General features: G+C 37.0%; 1 protein-coding gene across 19 annotated transcripts in view; it reads right to left on the bottom strand.

The window, feature by feature from the left end:
* The window catches only part of CACNA1D (calcium voltage-gated channel subunit alpha1 D), a 240,478-nt gene that overhangs the window by 101,931 nt on the left and 122,115 nt on the right, over positions 1 to 16,432 (bottom strand). For all 19 annotated transcript variants that reach the window (XM_087887838.1, XM_087887840.1, XM_087887842.1 and 16 more), the window contains exon 9: positions 8,970 to 9,139. In XM_087887838.1, coding sequence (XP_087743964.1) covers positions 8,970 to 9,139 — 170 coding nt within the window. The remainder of the gene's footprint in view (positions 1 to 8,969; positions 9,140 to 16,432) is intronic.

The following is a 16,432-nucleotide window of genomic DNA, read 5'->3' as shown; positions in this document are numbered from 1 at the left end:
ATGGAGGGATGGACCATGGCATATAATCTGGATCTATCCTGATTGTATTGCCTGTAACCACTTTAAGAATGTATGGGCTGACACAAGCAAAAATATTTTCAATTGCTAGCACAAATATATTAATACAACTCTTGAAAGTCAACTCATAATTATTATAGGTGCACATGTCAATTCAGATAAAAGGATTATCTTAGCATCCAGAATATAAATGCACTTTCTTGCCTGTCCACAAAGATAGGCTGTCATCTAAAGCAGAGCAAGCAGTAAATTAACTTTTAAATTACAGCATAAAGTGCCAGTTGCATTTCTACTTTATGTCTTAGCAAGTTTTGCCAGGGACAATTCTGACAGCTTTTATTGTCTTGGTCCTTGTTTAAAATAAACCATCTCCTCAGATGTCATTGTTTCTGGAAGAATTGCCCTTGTGGATATTTTGAAGAACAGCTAGATTAAAAACGCATTGTTCACAGTTTGGTCCAAGCTGCAAAATTTATGAATCACTAAAATTGAAGGCTGCCAGCCAGCTATACACAGTGATCTGCCAAGTTTAAGACTCCTCCCCTTTTTTGAATCCCAAACAGAATAGGAAGGTCAAGAGATTACCGAAGTTTTTCTGGGACATATTTTATAACCAGAGGGGCCATAATATATCCAAGCATGGTTCAAAAATTATATATGTGGACCAAAATCTCACAAAGTTAGGATTAAGTCTGCAGGAATATAATTCTGGTTTATATTTGGACTCATGAGACTTGAAGGGAAAAAACTCAGTGCTCCATACCACCTCTACCTACCCAATACCCATTTCCTTCATTTCTCTTCCTCTGATCCTTTTCATGTTACAATTGTCTTCTGAAACATTATCACAATCGTACGTAATGAGAAGGAGCTTGTGCAAAAACACTGGAGGAAATCTCTATATCTCACAGTCAACTGGGGAAGATATAATCTGACTGTGATGTAGCCCTTTGAAAACCTTGTGAACACTTCAAACAAGTAACCATTCCTAATTATTTTTCCTCTATTAAAGCAAACATTTGTCCCAAATTATAACAAAATTGTAACCTTCCAATTTACTTTTGCAATAAGGTTATCTTCCCATCTGTTATGTGGAATGATATAATACGCTTTGCAATATATTCAGGGTTAGGGTTAATGAAGAATGCTGGTAAAAGGGGTAAGAAAGTAATTATCATCCACAAAAGGGCCTTGGATTTAATTGCAAGGGAAATAATCTGAACCTGGCATATGTAGATTTTTCTGCTTGCTACAGCTGCCAGACTGGTACTTTCTCAAGCAATTAATTATACCATTCAAATATCCTCTGATTTATGTGATTTCCCTTTATTCTGGAATGGGTACATAACTTTTATGCTCATAGAACAAGGAGAGCTTGTGTTAATTATTTTAGAGACAAAATATAGCATAAATTTATCTTTGGAGGGACCAGTATACTTCTACCTTTAAAATAAATGATTCTTATTTGTATTTAGAGTTATATCCTGCCTTTTACTTTATGTGTTCAACACAGTGTGCTTAATACAGTCTCCTCCAAGTTCCCTAAATAAGGAAACCTAGAATGGGCAGCAAGATAAGGACTGGTTATCTGGTTAGGCACCCAATGAGTTTCATGAATTGGAACTTGAATCTGGGTCTTTCTGGATAAAGTTCAGGATTGCAACTACTAGATCATGTCGGCTTTCAGCAGTTGTGCTAAACTTTTCATTCACACACAGGATGAATGTAGAGATGGGCAGTATTGATAAAGAATCCTGTAAGTTGAGCATCCCACAGAGAGAAAGAACTAACTGCTGCACAACTACTTATTGTTTGTCTGATACAGATGGAAAGGACAATAACTATGTGGAAGAATATGGTTATTATAATTATAAAGATGCCAAGTTCTAATTAGAACATGGCATTTTCTGGTTTAAAACATTCAAGCAGTAAACATATATGGCTGCGTGTATCTGCAATAACTGAATTATTAAACCAGTGTTTTTCAACTTTGGCAACTTTAAGATGTGTAGACTTAACTCCCAGAGTTTTTCAGACACCATTTAAAACATTAATTAAAATCAGTAATATGCACTGAACAGTGCATATTACTGCATTGTATAATTCATATACAATATATGCATATACCGCATTGTATAATTCATTATACAATGAGAACTCTTCTAAAGGTTCATAGTGTTATCACTTTGATATTAAAATAATGTTCTCATATCTTGCTCATTTGCTTTTTTTAGCTTGATTGGGTGTATATATTTCCTAAGAACAACAAACAAAATTTCAATGTTCTAAACTACTACACAACGATCTCTCAAAAACATGCAGTCAAGCAGCAAATCATGCCCATGCAAAACATGTGTGTTCATGCATAGGTGTTTTTCTAAATGTGTGCATGGATTTTGAAAAGTAGCATTCAAAGTTCATCATTTCAAATGAAATGTTCCACTGCAAAAACACATACACACACATTTTACCATGTTTGTTGGCCCCATGACAACAGCTAAATCTGCTTTTCTTCTTGTTTTCTAATAAATCAGCCAGCGTAACCCCTTCATATTAAGTACATGCAATCCCATCCATAATACAGTAGATGGCAGCAGCAGAAGTGCAGAAGACAATAAATTAGCCATATCATTCAGTCAGTGCAAGCAGACTGAGAAGTAACACAAAAGTTAAACTTGGTTGAATTATCAATAATACTTGCAAACCTATACCTATGTTTGTATGGTGGTGTTAATCCAATTATTAATGGACTTCTATCTCTCTTCATAGTTTGACCACTTGTATAGTGTCCAAAGCCTAATTATATGTGATGGCTGGGATATAACAAGGACAGATAGATGGTTGCTGAAAAGACTTCCCAGCGATTTAAGGTGAAATTTCAGTGCATTCCTTCCTAACTCTCATTTAAATAAGCTGTTAGCTACCTCTCTGTAACTGATATGGGATAAAATTAAGCTATAGCTTAATAGTGGAATATGTCTTTTCCATGCAAAATGTCCTAGATTCAGCCATATGCATTTCCAAGAAATAATTTTGCTGAAATCTGAAAAGCTTTTGGAACCCAGTATTTTAAACTAAATGATCCCATAAGACAGCTTTTTGCAATCCAAAAATGTAATGTATTCTACATTAGTGTAATATTTTAAATAATAATTTACTTGTGGATATTGATGTGGATTAATACAGATTTCCTTAAATTAAATTAGAAATAGAATAACAGAGTTGGAAGGGACCTTGGAGGTCTTCTAGTCCAACCCCCTGCTCAGGCAGGAAACCCTATACCAGTGATGGCTAACCTTTTTGCCATTGCATGCCAAAAGTGGTGGGAGCATGGGGAGGTTATGCATGCGTGTGCCCATACCCATAATTCAATCCGCCCCGCGCATGTGTACATGACCACCCTGGGCTCCCCCCGCTTTTGGCATGTGATGGCATGGTGGCCCTGGCAGGCCTGTTTTTTGCCCTTCCCAGGCTCCAGTGGCTTGCTTGGAGCCTGGGGAGGGCGAAAATGGCTTTCCCCACCCCCCAGAGGCCCTCCGGAGGCTGGAAATGGCCTGTTTGCCAAGTTCCAGTGGGACCAGAAGGCCCGTTTTTCACTCTTCCCAGGCTCCAGAGGCTTTCTAGGAGCCTGGGGAGGGCGAAAATGGCTTCCCCCCCCAGAAGCCGGAAATGGCCCATTTGCCAACTTCCGGTTGGCCCAGAAGACCCGAAAATCAGCTATCAGAGCCAACCTTGTGTGCCCACTAATATGGTTCCGCGTACCACCTGTGGCATGCGTGCCATAGGTTTGCCATCATGGCCCTATACCATTTCAGACAAATGGTTATCCAATCTCTTCTTTAAAACTTCCAGTGTTGGAACATTCACAACTTCTGGAGGCTAGTTGTTCCACTAATTAATTGTTCTAACTGTCAGGAAAAATTGTTCTAGCTGTCAGGAAAATATTCTATAATCTATCATTCTTAGCCAAGATCAGACTGGAATAACTGTGAAAACAGAGATGAATCACTTCTTCTAACAGTTATGCAGCTCATTCAATGTCTTTTACTGAATAATGAGCATCCAAATAGTTTTATAAGAGTATCACATGGAGTACATAAAGATTAAAGTTGAATTACAGAATCGCAAATTGAGCTTGTCTTTCTGTTTATGCTAACTGTTTTTCCTACCTGGCTGAAAGTGTTAATTCCTGCAAGCATAAATTGCATATGTATATTAGCACTCAACCTCATGATAGGCAGTGAATCCAAAAAGCTCTATTTGTGATAACTGTCGGCCAAAACACATTCCTACCAGGCTTACAAATCCCTTAGCACATACTGTGAAATCTCCCTTATTTGTATGTCTCTGTGAAGTTTTTCTAAAGAAAGAATGGTGGACTTTGATCTCTGACTGAGCCTGTAATTCTAAGCATATTTATCAGGAAACAAGCCTGACTAAACATAGTGTGACTTTCTACCAAATAAGATGCAATAGGGAGGCTTACACATAAATAAATCAGTTTCTCCACAGATTCTCAGCAGAGAGCTAGAACAGTCTAAGCCAGCCCATATCCAATTCTAATTCATCCAAATATTCCAAATCAAAACAAAAAAGAAAATAATGATGACTGTACAACTTTAATATGCAAAACAGTAAGATTAAGAAAGACCACACAAATCCTGCAATAGAGTACTATCAATAATAGAAGATTAACTTCAATGGAATTTGTATATTAAAACTGCCCCATCTCAGGACACAGCATTCGGCAATGCCAAAAAATAACAATACTGGTGCAGCAAATGTGTAAAAACATTTTGTCATGTAGAACAACCTGTGTCACTAGTTGTACTCATCAGTTGACAAACAGTGTGCTGTTTTCATAGAAGATAGCAAGTGCTTAATTTTCTGTTACTTATCAATGGTTATCACACAATGGTATTTTAAGTGGCAGTGTTTGTGAGAATTAAAAGAGATATCTGCACAATTTCATAGGCACTCTAGATTGTGTTTTGGGAAACATGGATTAGCAGAGGCAAAAATGAAAAAGGAAAACCCCCAATCAAGCAAGCCAATAAATAATCTTATGAAACATTAAGGTTTTAATTTGGATTGATGTTAAGATATTCTGAGATATCACATCTAGTCTACTAGCTACTCTGCAACATGTCCCATTAACATCTCTCTTGGTTATAGGATGCTATTTGATACGCAGCACTGTACTGCTGATACGCAGCAAAGTACTGCTTTAAGATGTCATTAACAATAAGTCATAAGGACAGTAGATACTTAATCAGGAGGAAAGAACATCTCTGCAGACCAAGTTTCTAGTGTGAACATTCTGAGAGCTTGACATGTTTGTCTCTAAAATTAGCTGAGGAAGTAGATGAAATGGTTCTTCCCTTTTGCAAGTTCTATGTATTCTATCTCCAGAAAGTCAAATTTTTCCCACTTCCACAAAATATTACTATCCTATTTCAATTGTTCTATAGCTATCTTTTATTTCTAAAGGAAGATTGAAAATATAAAGGATTTTCCAGCAGCCCAATTCTGCCTTTTTTTAAATATGTCTATGGATCTAATTGCTCAAAAGTGTCAGTGAAGACACAGAAAGTCCCAACAGAAGAATTCTGGAGTGGTGCAAGAATAAGATGGCATGTCAAAGATGTTTAATTTGATATAATGCTGTCCTGTTTAGAAATTGATGTATGTTTAAAGAGCTCACTATTACATCATACATTTCTACGCAGTATTTATAGGTATATAAATCATTTATCATTAGGTAATGATAAATTTATCATTAGATAAATTTATCATTAGGTATAATTAATTAAGAATTAATTAACAACAAAAATGCAGCCTGACATTTTGAATTGAAGTAAGCATATGCAATAATACAGTATACGTGTTTCAATTCTGCATGTATCTACATAAATGTGCATCTTTCCCTAACATTGAGGAATTTAAATGGGATCTACTGCTACAAATAAGATAAAGAAATCGTTCCCAGTCATGCAAAGTGACCCTGGAACTCACTATATGAATCCCAAAAGACACAGGCCTGTGAAAGCTCAAACCAATCCTCTTTCTATACTTTTGGAATGTCTAAAATGTATGGCAGGAGATAAAGTGTAGATAACAAAAGGTTATATTCCTTCTGCCAGGAAAACTTAAGCTTCTACTTTATGTTACATAATATATTCCATACTGTAAACATGCTATAAATCAAATAATAAGACATAATTGTCATGAACAGGGTAATTCCCAATTCCTAGCCATTGTTTTGTGGCTTACTCTCACATGCCTGACTTTTAGAAATAAAAAATAAAAAGTTAACAGTTGTCTGACATCTAAACGTCAATATGAGTTGTGTGTGTATGTGTGTGTGTGTATATATATCAGGGATGGGTTCTATTTACCTTTACTACTGATTTGCAATGACGTTGGGGTCAGTGGGCAGAGCCTCCCACCGGTTTTACTACTGGACCGGTTCTATAGAACCGGTCTGACCATACGTACGTACGTACGTACGTGTGTGTGTGTGTGTGTGTGTGTGTGTGTGTGTGTGTATACATACAAATTACAAACTTTATCTCTTGAATGAATGTCAATACTGTATATACTGCATGCCTCTCCTAATTAGTGGAATATGGACAACATTATTTTGGCTTGCAAGATATTATTTAGATTAAAGATTTGTGTTTGCACAAAAGAGTATTAACATGCTTGAGTAAATCTGGACTTTGGTTGTGCTTGTGGCCTATTGGTCAAAGTCAACCAATAGAGTCCTACTGTAAGCATAGAATGTAACCATGTAGCATGGATGCAGCTAAGGCCAGTATTCTAGTCTAGACTGTACTTTTGTATTTTACAAATAAATGTGAAAGCTTTCATAAACCAAGTCTAGGATAATAGTGGAAGTCAGCATCTGGGGGCCATCTGGTGACAGTCATAGTATATGAAAAATTGTAGGTTGAATGTAAAAGGAATAAATAAGAAGGGGCATGAGTTTAGAAGTGGAATAAAGAAAAAGACAGACTTTGTGTCTCTAAGCATAAGAGAAAGGGAAAGTTGCAACAGATCTAAAAGAAAGAAGGTAATTGGAGAGATGAGTTGATGAATTTGTACAGGGAAAGTAAAGTTTAGATTTAATAGGGTGGAACTGGCATCATCTAGGCTCTTCTGTTGCATACAAAAGCAAGAATCAATACATTGATGACTGAAAGAAAGAGAAAATGCACACTAATTTTGGTAGAAATAAATAATGGCTGTGGAAGTGCATGAAAAGGGGTAGACAGGAAGTTTTCACCACAGAGAATGAAATTAATATAAGTGTAATAAAATGATTTAAAATAAAACCAAAGTGAGGGAATGTGGGAGACTTCAGAGTTTTGTATAATAAGGTTAATATCTGAGAAAAAACTGGTGAAAAGAAAGTAATAAATGTGAGAATTCTGAAAAATGGTCTGCATTGTTCTGGATAGAACTGGAGAAGTGTACAAATGGGATTTGCTAATGGAATGGCTATGCTACTTAGTTAACATATGTATAAAGAGGGTATTTGTACCTGATAATTAGGAGAATACTGTCATTGTTTTGTTATATAAAGGGAAATATTGCAAGAGAGAATGCAAAAACTATAGGAGTACTAATATGTTACTCCTAGGAAAGAATTTGGCAACATACTGGTGGATGGGGTTTGAGAAATCAGCAAAATTTGAAAAATGCTGGACCGGCAGCATGCTGACCTCATTTGGGAAAAACATATGAATCTGAGAAAATTGATTGTATGTAATCACCTTCTGCCTTCTCCAACCTGATATTCTCCAAACTTCTAAAATTCTCAACAAGTTTACTCAATATGTACTCCCCAAAGTGTCGATGGAGATTCTCAGTCATCCAAGTCATGGTTGTCCTAAAGCAGGGGTGAAATGCTGCCGGTTCGGACCGGATCACCCAATTCAGTAGCAATGGCAGTGGGTGGTTCAAAGAACCGGTAGCAAAAATCCCTATCCCTCCCATGCCCAGCTGAGCCACATGATCATCAAAGGCTTTTTTTTTTACTTTTAAAAGCATTTTTTCTACAACCTCTTCGGCAGAAAAATGCTTTTAAAAGTATAAAAAAAAAGCCTCTGATGATCGCGCGGCTCAGCTGGGATCGTCAGAGCCTTTTAAAAGCAAAAAAAAAAAAAAAGCTTTTAAAAGAAAAAAAGCCTCCGACAATCAGGCAACTCAGCTGGGATCGTCAGAGCCTTTTAAAAGTATTTTTTACAACCTCTTTGGCCAAAGAGGTTGTAGAAAAAAATGCTTTTAAAAGTAAAAAAAAAAAAAGTTGGCCACGCCCACCATCACATTACCCCCACCCCCACCAAGCCAGGCCCACAGAACTGGTAGTAACAAATTTTACATTTCACCACTGTCCTAAAGGTGCTTTTTCAAGAGGCAAATTGGACTTTCTGTTCAGCTCTGAAGAAAGCTGAAGAAGGGGACATGCATCAAAGGAAAGTTCTGCATTGGACTTCTCAGGGCAAAGAGAGATGTGGGATGGGGAATTATAGCACGGAATTATAGCAAAAATGGGGATCAGGATCTAGGATACTCCCCCGAGATAAGCCAGCAATGTTGAAAACACAAGGTTTTCCAGAAATTGGGATGCTTTGGAGAAAAGGAATTCCTGCACTGAATACTAAAGGTGCTTTTTCAAGAGGCACTTGGACTTTCTGTTCAGCTCTGAAGAAAACTGAAAAAGATTATTGGATGAGAGTGAAAGGGCTTCAAAGAAAAACAAGGAAGTCCAGTTGCCTCTTGAAAAAGCACCTTTGGTATTCCCCAAAGCCATGATGATGAAATATTCTGGAATTGCTGTCCCAACATATTTGGAGGAATTCAATTAGAGAAGGTTATTGTAAATCATTTTTACAACACAGAATCTTCTTTTATCAGTGATCTTTAACTGAGGAGCTTTGACATACTATTTCGTTTGCCTTCTCCATCACCTTCCTCTTCATTCTCTGGGTCAATGTCTTCTGCTTGGGTAATCCAATCCAAATAACCTTTGAGGTCTTCTTCTAGCTGTTGTTTTTCACGTAGCTTTTGAAAATCTCCCCTGGCCTTGGCTTTTTCTCTTTCCTTGGAAAACTCTCTATGGATGCAGATAAAACATGAGATATACTGATTTACGAAGCTTTCAACAACAACAAAATTCAAACCCCCATATTTTTTCTTTATTTTTTCTTGACAAGATTATATAAATAAAGAAGATTTACAAAAATACAAACACTTTCCACATATCACATAGCAATTCACATCACTTGCCATGCTACATTCCTTATGCCTTATACTTTTAAGGACTCATAACAATATGCATTCCAAACCTTCATCTGCCAGACTTGCTCTGGCATCATTCTGGATCTCCTCTGAAGTAGACTGGACGTAATGCTTTCTTTCATCTTCTTAAATATAATTAGGGTCTCAAGTGACCTGTCAGCTATTTTATTTATTTGTTTTGTCTAATTTATATAGCCTCCCATCTCACATGAAGTATCCCTGGACAGCATACACTATAATATACTATTAAAATATAGTGCAAAACAAATTAAAAACAACACAATAAACATAGGTAAAAACAAAACCACAAGCAGGAGAATATTACATATAGTGCAGCCAACATGCAGGTTCCCTAATACCAGAGGATCCCCAGGCTTGTTTTAAGAGCTTTCTGGAAAGTAATGAGGATTGACGCTACCCTCAACTTAACAGGGAGTGTGTTCCAGGTAGTGGGTGCTACAGCAGAAAAGACTTGCCTTTGGGTCCCGTGAGATGAAGCTCACTGCAGACGGGACCCACAGCATGCCTCTCCTGCCAGTCCTAGTGAGACAAGTCAATGTAATTGGGAAAAAACAGTTCCTCTGATACCTGGCCGCATGCCATATAGGGCTCTAAAGGTCAAAACCAGCACCAGAAGCAAACTGGTAACCCATGCAGCTCATGAAGCAGAGTTATGTATAATGTGTATACATAACTGCCTGTGCGCTTGCATTTTACACCAGATGAAGCTTCCCAGATACTCTCCAGGGCCAGCCTGACGTAGAGTATAGCACAACTGTTTGATGATTCAGATTTCAAAGGTTTCTAGTTCCAAATCTAAGTAAATACCTTCCAGGTACAAAACTGCTATACCTGTCTGAATTTGGCAGGTGTTTTTATTCATTGTCCAGAGAACATCAGATTAACAATATAATGAATATATAAAAATGTCCTCAAATAGCACACTGTGATGATAATATTTGGTCACTAATACCTTTATTGATTGTGCAACACCAAAGATCAACATTGTTGGATTCAGAATCATATCTTCTCAATAGCAGCCCCTGCCCTGCCCTGCCCTCACCCTCTTTGAGATACAGATGGTTCCAACCCTGTTAGTCTTTTCACAAGATATTGAAGACTTGGCTGTTTTCCCAGGGATTTGGATCAGATAGTTAGATCATCTCTGTTGTTTATTTATTTATTTATTTATTTTATTGTATTGTATATGTGTGAATGGTGCTATTTATTTTTGAGCGCCTAGTTGTGGGCTTTTCTGTGTTTCTAATGCTTGTTAGCTAAAGAGAGTCAACTGCATTTAACGGGTAGCTATAAAGAGACATACAAATGATGAATGAATACATAAAAAGTTGGTTTTATTTTTATTTTTGTTAGACTCTTTGTGTTGGAGAATGGAAAGCTCTTATGTTCTCTTCCTATTTATCCTTAGCTCTGTTGAGAAAAGGAATGCTGTCAAAGTGACTTCGTTTGCTTTTGCCCGGAAACTGAAACTGACAGTTCATTGCCATTTTCTATTTAGTGCATCATTATTTAAATGCCTTTTTCTCTTAATCCTGTGTGTGCTATGCTGCAGCTGTTTTTAGGGATGTATCCACATAATTAACTGAGCAATTTCTTAATAGAGGAATCCAACATGGCTGTAGGAATTGCCAGGAATATATATCTTTACAAACCCATTACTTTCCCATATAGAAGGGTCATTCAGGGACATGCCAGAACATTAGTCTCTTGCTGTCCTCAAGCAGGACAATAAATTCAGGTTATAGATATAAATGTATGTTTGAAAAGTGTGTTCCCATGACTACCCAGAGAAATAGCGGTGCTTCCAGTAGAATCTGCCTTCACAGAAAGCATCCTCTGGTGGTTAGCATAGTTCCCGAGGAGCAGATTATCCCGCCTCATTAAAAAAAAGGTCTTCCACTTGTAAATAAGAAATGATTCTCTTACTGCTTCAAATATTTTATGTTAACAATATAATAACCGCTGAACGGTTGACATTTTAAATGTGCCATTTTAAAAATGAATCTGTTTAACAAAAACAACCGCTATTTCTATATAATTCATTCCCACTCTACAAGGGGGCTGATTTTATAATATGAAGGTAACAAATCCACTGGATGATAAGTTACATTTTGAGCAGATGCGCCCAGAATCAAGGTTGTGGTCTTGACTGAACCAAAAATTCAACAGGAAGGCAATAAATAAAACAATTCTGAAAATCAAATCAAGTGTGATGAAAAACATTAGTTTCCTGTGGCTTGTTTCCAGAAAGGAATGTCCTGTTTAATGTTGAGAATGAATTTTTGATTGAGAGCCCTAGGTACTTCATATTTTTGCAAACAAAACAAATAACCTCCAATGATACAGCTTTGTGGTTTGCTTAACTTTAGTTTTTTAGGTTGTATGGACCTAACCATTGTGTTTTATAAACTAGCATCATCAATCATGGTAGCTGTTGTCTATCCACTGCAGGATGAAGGCCTCTTCCACTTGTTTCCAACCAATATGGTCCTGAGCTTTCTTTTGTCAATTGGGCCTGCTTTATAAACTGTATAACATAGTTTAGGATGTTTTATGAATCACACTAATTATGGCTTTGTTGTGGAATATTTTTTTATTATTATTATTATTATTATTTTTAATTTGATTTATATGCCGCCCTTCTCCGGAGACTCAGGGCGGCTTACAATGCGTTAAGCAATAGCCTTCATACTTTTGTATATTTATACAAAGTCAGCTTATTGCCCCCACAATCTGGGTCCTCAATTTACCTACCTTAGAAAGGATGGAAGGCTGAGTCAACCTTGAGCCTGGTGAGATTCAAACTTACAGTAATTGCAGACAGCTGGTGTTAATCACAATGCTATCAATCTGCTGAGCCACCAGGCCCCTTAGTAGGTATTCAGGAGCAAAAGATCTCTCGTTAATTAATTAATTAATTTATTTATTAATTATGTGCTTTGCTGAAGCAGCTTTGCACTAGCTATAAAAGAATTGCTCTCTTGGTCTGTGGCCTTGTGCGATTCACAGCCAGACCGCTTTGATGCTTTTTGTCTAAACAGATTTGCATAGCCAAGGAGTTCCTGAAAACAGGGAAAAGCCCAAATTTTCTGTAACGAAACAATACTACACTATAATGGAGGAAGAAGAAGAAAAGAGAAGCAGTGCTTCAATTTAGTGTTAAAGGAGAATTTCAATCACATTTGCTTTATACTGCTCTTGAATGTAAATATTTTAAGCCTCTTTGTACAAGAGAAGAAAATATTGTTTCTCCAGAGTTCTGAGCTTCATTCAAACAAGGTTACTTGTCAAATTACTGTCAAAAAATACAAGTGATACTCTGCTCAACAGCTCCCCACTTGAATTCTCTTTTCCCCACCAACAGATGGATGAAATAGATGCACTTAAAGTGAGTAAGTTAGTGAGGAGATTAAATGTTTTCACAGCTTGTTCAATAAACCATGATTAAGAAAACTATAATTTCGCACAACATGCGGACTCTGGTTTTTAAAAAGCTGTCTGAACTAGTGGCAATCAATGCATGATACCAAAGTTCATACAATAATTATAATTAGGTGCTTGTGTATTCAAATATAGAAACCACCCCATTAGATTTAGAGGCCTAAAACAGCTTTAAATATAGATTCAGTTAATTAGATCTTTAAAATTTTGCAATTGCAAACAGTGTGAATCGTATTCTGAAGAGATAATAAATTACAGTGGTTAAAATATTTTTCATCAATCAATTCAATTTCAACCAATTGCACCCATTAATTAACTACCCGGTTTAATATGTATACTGCAAGGTTCCTTTTTTAATGGACTTAGTGGTCAGCAAGGACCCCTTCTCACGCTTACAATTGTATAAAAATGTTTTGCTTTCCTTTACTGGCTACATTCGTGTTATGGCTGGCTGAGTGTTAAATTGTAAACTGGCATGTCTACGTTCACAACTTATCTTAATTGCTAACACTCTGGATGGTTTTGAGGAAATGATTCACTTCTTTCTGTAAACTATGCCTGGTAAGGGCACTTTGAAAGTAAGAGAGATAGAATTCCAAAATATTCCCCCAGTTATTTGGAATGTTAAATAAGGGAAAATGTCCTTATACTCTGTCATGTGGTGATTGTTATTCAAAAGACTTTGTCTGGAGCATGTACTGATAACTCTGACTTAAACTGAAGCATGTGCACATATAATATTTTCAACAATACAAATATATTAGATAAGTTTGCATCAAGATTATGTTCTTAAACTGAAATAGCAAATCAAAGAATATATAGTTTGAGGCAAATAAAATCCATATAAATGAGAACAGATGCAGGAAAATTTTAATCTGAAATACGATTGAGGAGTGATACCTGATGGACAACAGTGATTGAAGTAAAGTCTTCCTAGTTCAGGGGTGTCAAACATGTGCTGTTGCAGCGTCACGTGACTTTTCAGGACTTTCCCTCCCTTTACTAAACCAGGTGTGGGCATGGCCAGCATGTGACGCATCTGGCCTGCAGGCAGGGAGTTTGAAAGCCCTGTTCTAGCTCCTTAAATCAAAGTTCGGCAACCTGATGTCTTCAAATGTTTTGGGTTGTAACACTCACATGACTAGCCAGCATAACTAATGGCCAGATTTAGTATGAGTTAACATTCAAAATAGGTAAGCATCAGTTGCCTACATCTAACTTAATCTTATGAGATAACTAGAAATTAATTAAGATAGTCTTATTCACTAAGAGATCTATCAACTGGCACCATAATTAAAAAAAATCAATGACATCCAAGTTATCTCTGTTAATGCATGGGCGAAATAAAGTTATGATAGAGGTCAGACAGCGAGCCCTTCACTTAGACCTGTAGAGTGGCCAATCCAAAGTTTTAAATTATTTTAACAGAAGTATCTGTCATAAACTTTTCGCTGTTCCTATTTCCTAACATAACTTCTAGAAGGCAATTTTACATTAGTAAAGTTTTATGCTGAAAACGGTTGGACACCAAGTTCAGAAACATCCCATATTTGGAGCCTATGCTTAGAAAAAGCCACAAAGAGAGCCTGGCATGTTTTACTTAGTGCTTTGTATTAATATTCTCCATCTTTGCTAAATATACAAATTGTCTTTAAGTAGAGGTTGTACACTTTTTACTAACAGATCCATCTGCTGAAATGTCTATAAAAGTTGCTAAATGCTGATCGGTTGTAACTGCCATCAGAAGCTGCAGGGTTTGTATCATAATTAGGCATGCTTGCTTTGCCTATTTATTGTGGGCTTAAAAGTTAGAAAGTTTATAATATAAACTACCTGCTCTTTCTTCCTAGCATGCTAATGTCCTACTTTATGATTTCATACTGTATTTGTGTATAATTAATACACAAAGTATAAAATTAATTCTACATGCAGCTGTCCTTGAAGAGCATTCCGAAGCCTCAAAAAGCTTCTGTTCATCTGGAATGCAGAGCCCATTTAATGTCGCTGCTAAGTGAACCATATTGGCTCCCTATGGGTCTGGGTATAATTCAAGATCTGCTTGTGTTTACTTGCAGGACAGCCTCACTGCAATAGTTTCTGACTGCCCCATCAGATCTGGCAGAGGGGGCACACTCTAGATTCCCTCAGTGAGACACCGTCATCTGGTAGGTCCTAGAAACATTTCTTCTGTCACAGCACCTGCCTTACTGAATAGCCTCCCTCCAGAGATATGGATGGCCTTGACCCTAGACTTTTCAGAATACTGTGAGGTGGTGGCTGTTCCCCAGGTAGTGGGGACTAGGCTATTAGTTCTGAAAATCTGACTATCAACCCTGAAGCTGACCTGGCTGAAGCCATCTTGGAGCTTCAGTGCTGCCACACTGGAGCAAGGGATAGGGAGGGGGGATTAGAGATAGCCAGGGTTGTGTAGTCAAAATAACATTCCTTCGCCTGGGAACCAAGGACGTTCTCACACCTGGCCGGAGGAGGGAGGAGTGATGTCACCAGACCAGCAGATGCTGCTGTGATTGGGCCATGTGACTGATTGTTTGGGATTGGGGGAAAAACTTTTACTTTTAATTAGGTGAAAACCAAGGGGCCCTTCAGGGTTGGTTTTCACCAGACATGTGCCAATTTGATATTTCCAATAAAGCTATTCTTTGAGGAATCCACCTGTTTTGGCGTTTTGCTTGAAATGGATCTATTCCTTGGAACCCTGACACTGGCATGGATGTATGCTATGGTGCCTATTGAGATTTCTATTGCATGGAAGCGGGGTAATGGGTGTTCCTTTAGTGTTTAAGATTGATATATTTTGCTTTGTTTGCTGCACAAAGTTTCACTGGATCAAAGGGTAGGCATTATATGTTTGTTTGATTAATAAATAGATGATATTTATATCAGAAAAGGGGTAGTTTTCCTCCATCTCCCTTAGTCAGCTTGTGCCATGCCTTCTATTTATAAATATAACCCTTCAGATTATTTTGCGCAACAGGAACCGCTGGGAACATAGAGAATGTGACCAATGCAGACTAGAGGAGATTAGCATTGTGCCCCAGTGTCTATTTCAGTGTATGGTCACCTAAGTGCCTACATAGGTTAATGAAATTTCCATCTATCCTACAGAAAAACTTGCTACTGTTGGAAAATTATAATAATAAATGAAATGTGGTTCTTTCCTTCCACAACACTCAGGACAATTTGACAAAATATATTTTGTATTAAAATTGATCTGTTGGCTACAATTCTGCTTATGAACATTTTTTCTTTTTCTGATGCTTATAATACATGAAGCCCTAAAGGACTTGGGGCTTGTCTCTCTGAAAAAGAGCAAATTCTTCCCTCTGAGCTTACTGTTAAATTCTCTAATTCAAGGTGTTTGAGTCTGAAATATTAAAGAAAACTTCTCTGATTCATCACATAATGCTCTCTCTCTTACTCATTCACTGAGAGTCAAACTGAGTTACATTCAGGTTGGCTGTGTAAGTTGGTTATATATAATTGACTGGATAGTATATTTTAATGAAATTCTTATGTTATTCAACTTTACCTTATTCTCATTAGGAAAAGGTGTAAAGGAAATAAATTGTTTAAATACAATAATAAATTAAAATCAGTGCATTGAAACTATTTTATGAAAATGATG

Source organism: Pantherophis guttatus, chromosome 2 (assembly GCF_059756535.1).
Source record: "Pantherophis guttatus breed Tessera chromosome 2, ASM5975653v1, whole genome shotgun sequence".
Classification (NCBI taxonomy): domain Eukaryota; kingdom Metazoa; phylum Chordata; class Lepidosauria; order Squamata; family Colubridae; genus Pantherophis; species Pantherophis guttatus.
Note: the sequence above shows the minus strand (reverse complement) of the source record. Positions and strands in the feature narration are given on the sequence as shown.